Source organism: Neltuma alba, unplaced genomic scaffold (genome assembly GCF_004799145.2).
Source record: "Neltuma alba isolate B1F8T4 unplaced genomic scaffold, ASM479914v2 tig00002271_pilon, whole genome shotgun sequence".
Classification (NCBI taxonomy): domain Eukaryota; kingdom Viridiplantae; phylum Streptophyta; class Magnoliopsida; order Fabales; family Fabaceae; genus Neltuma; species Neltuma alba.
In genome coordinates, this window is record NW_021632803.1 from 23,493 (window position 1) to 25,587 (window position 2,095).

The following is a 2,095-nucleotide window of genomic DNA, read 5'->3' on the forward strand; positions in this document are numbered from 1 at the left end:
CATTTTGCTAGCTGTTGATTATTTGTCCCGTTGGATTGAAGCTGTAGCTACTATGAAAAATGATGTTCAAATAGTAGTAAAGTTTCTGAAATCTAATATATTTTACAGATTTGGGATCCCTAGAGCTTTAGTTAGTGACTGTGGCACTCACTTTGCAAACAAACTCATGGAGACGTTGCTGTCCAAGTATGGAGTCACGCACAAGATGGCAACACCTTATCATCCACAAACAAATGGTGCAGCTAAGGGTATCCAATAGGGAAATTCAAGGCATTTTACAGAAAATTGTTAAGCCAAATAGGAAGGATTGGAGTCTTAGATTAGATAAAGATTTATGGGCTTATAGGACAGCTTATAAAACTCCAATTGGCATGTCCCCATTTAGGATAATCTATGAAAAAGCTTGCCATTTACCTATTGAAATTGAATATAAGGCTTATTGGGCAGTAAAAACTTGTAATTTAGACTTACGAGTTACAGCTGAAGAGAGAAAACTACAAATTCAGGAACTAGAAGAGCTGCGTTTAGAAGCTTATGAGAGTTCTCGTTTGTATAAAGAAAGAACTAGAATTTTACAAGACAAGGGGATTTTGAGAAAGGTTTTTCAGGAAGGGGATAAGGTACTTCTCTACAAGGCAAGATTTACTTTCAAACAAGGGAAACTCTATACGAGATGGGATGGACCATTTGTGGTGCTCAAAGCTCATAATTTTGGAATGATAGAGATCCTGGATAAGCAGACTAGACATGTTCACAAGGTCAATGGACACTTGTTAAAGCACTATATCATGCCAATGACAAGCCACCTTAATCAGATTAGTTGTCTCTTTTCTCTCTATCCTTTCTAATTTTGCATTGTCATTATTACTACTCTGTTTTTCACATTGCAGAATTTAAGTGTGGGGGAATAAAGGATATCTCTATAAAAAAAAAAGTTTTGGTTCTGTTTTACCACTTTTCTCTTGTTTGCTACTAGACACCTAGTCACATATGTGGAGCACAATCCTCTTTAAACCAGTGTTGTTTTGCAACAGTGAACGTTTTCTGTCCTTCCTTCATGATTGATCCTTTCCTTTTGTGGCACATTGAGGACAATGTCTGTTTTAAGTGTGGGGGAATTAGTGTGATTGTAATCTTTGAATTCTTGCCTTGCTTAGCAATTTGATTCTTGGAGTGAATCTGATTTGAGCTGTTAGTCCCCTACTGGATTATTAGTTAATATTGCATTTGCACCAAATCAAACTTGCTTGAACTTGGTACAATAGATTTGATTCTAAATTTGTTAAGTTGTCAGGGGTTGTATCAACTTCGGTCTACGGTGGAATTAGTTAAATCCTTGTTGTAGCAACTTAACTTGGTAGTGGACTAGAATTCTGCTTGGTTTTCATTTAGAATCCATTGCATTAGCCTTTGTTATGCAATACTACCTAGTTTTCTATCATAGAATATAGTTGAGTTTTGAATACATTTCTTTGAATAATGTTAAAACTTGTTCAAGTGTGAGTTCCTTGCTTAATCTATCTATTTTCGAAAAGTGTGCATCATAAATAACTCTCCTCATGCATTAAGTTCAAATCCTCATGCAATTTGTTCATGGCAAGTGAATAGGGGTGAGTAAACCAGCTAGAAGAATTTTGAGCCTTAATTCATTTCTTAAATCATGTGTGAAGCCATCTAGTGTAGTAACTTCCTAGAACTTGTTCCTATCCTTAATTCAAGACTACTTTAGCACTTGGAATTGTGAATATGATAAGGGCATTTCATTCAAAACCCTTTAACCAAACAGTAGCCATTAACACTAAACTGTTGCTTAACCCCTTGAGCCTTTCACTGTTTGTTAAAAAATTTCAGCATGATTGATGAACACTACATACTTTGGATACTATGAAAATATGAGTTGCTGGCATGATAGTTTAGTTCTGTGATTGTATATGTGTTGATAGAAGATGAAAATTTATCATAGAAAACTTGATGTAATCTTCCCTACCTCACCGTTTTATTACTGCTGCAGTAAAACAAAAAAGAAACAGAAATAAGAACGAAGAAGTGCCAATGAGGGCAGAAGTTGAAGAAAAAAATAATAAGCAGCTGAAGA

General features: G+C 35.3%; 1 protein-coding gene across 1 annotated transcript; it reads left to right on the forward strand.

The window, feature by feature from the left end:
* Nucleotides 1–233: 233 nt before the first annotated feature.
* On the forward strand, nt 234–911 carry LOC114721127 (uncharacterized). The gene is made up of 2 exons (XM_028906944.1): nt 234–758; nt 891–911. Exons 1-2 carry the CDS (start codon nt 234–236, stop codon nt 909–911), a joined length of 546 nt encoding a protein of 181 aa, XP_028762777.1.
* The last annotated feature ends 1,184 nt before the right edge of the window (nt 912–2,095 follow it).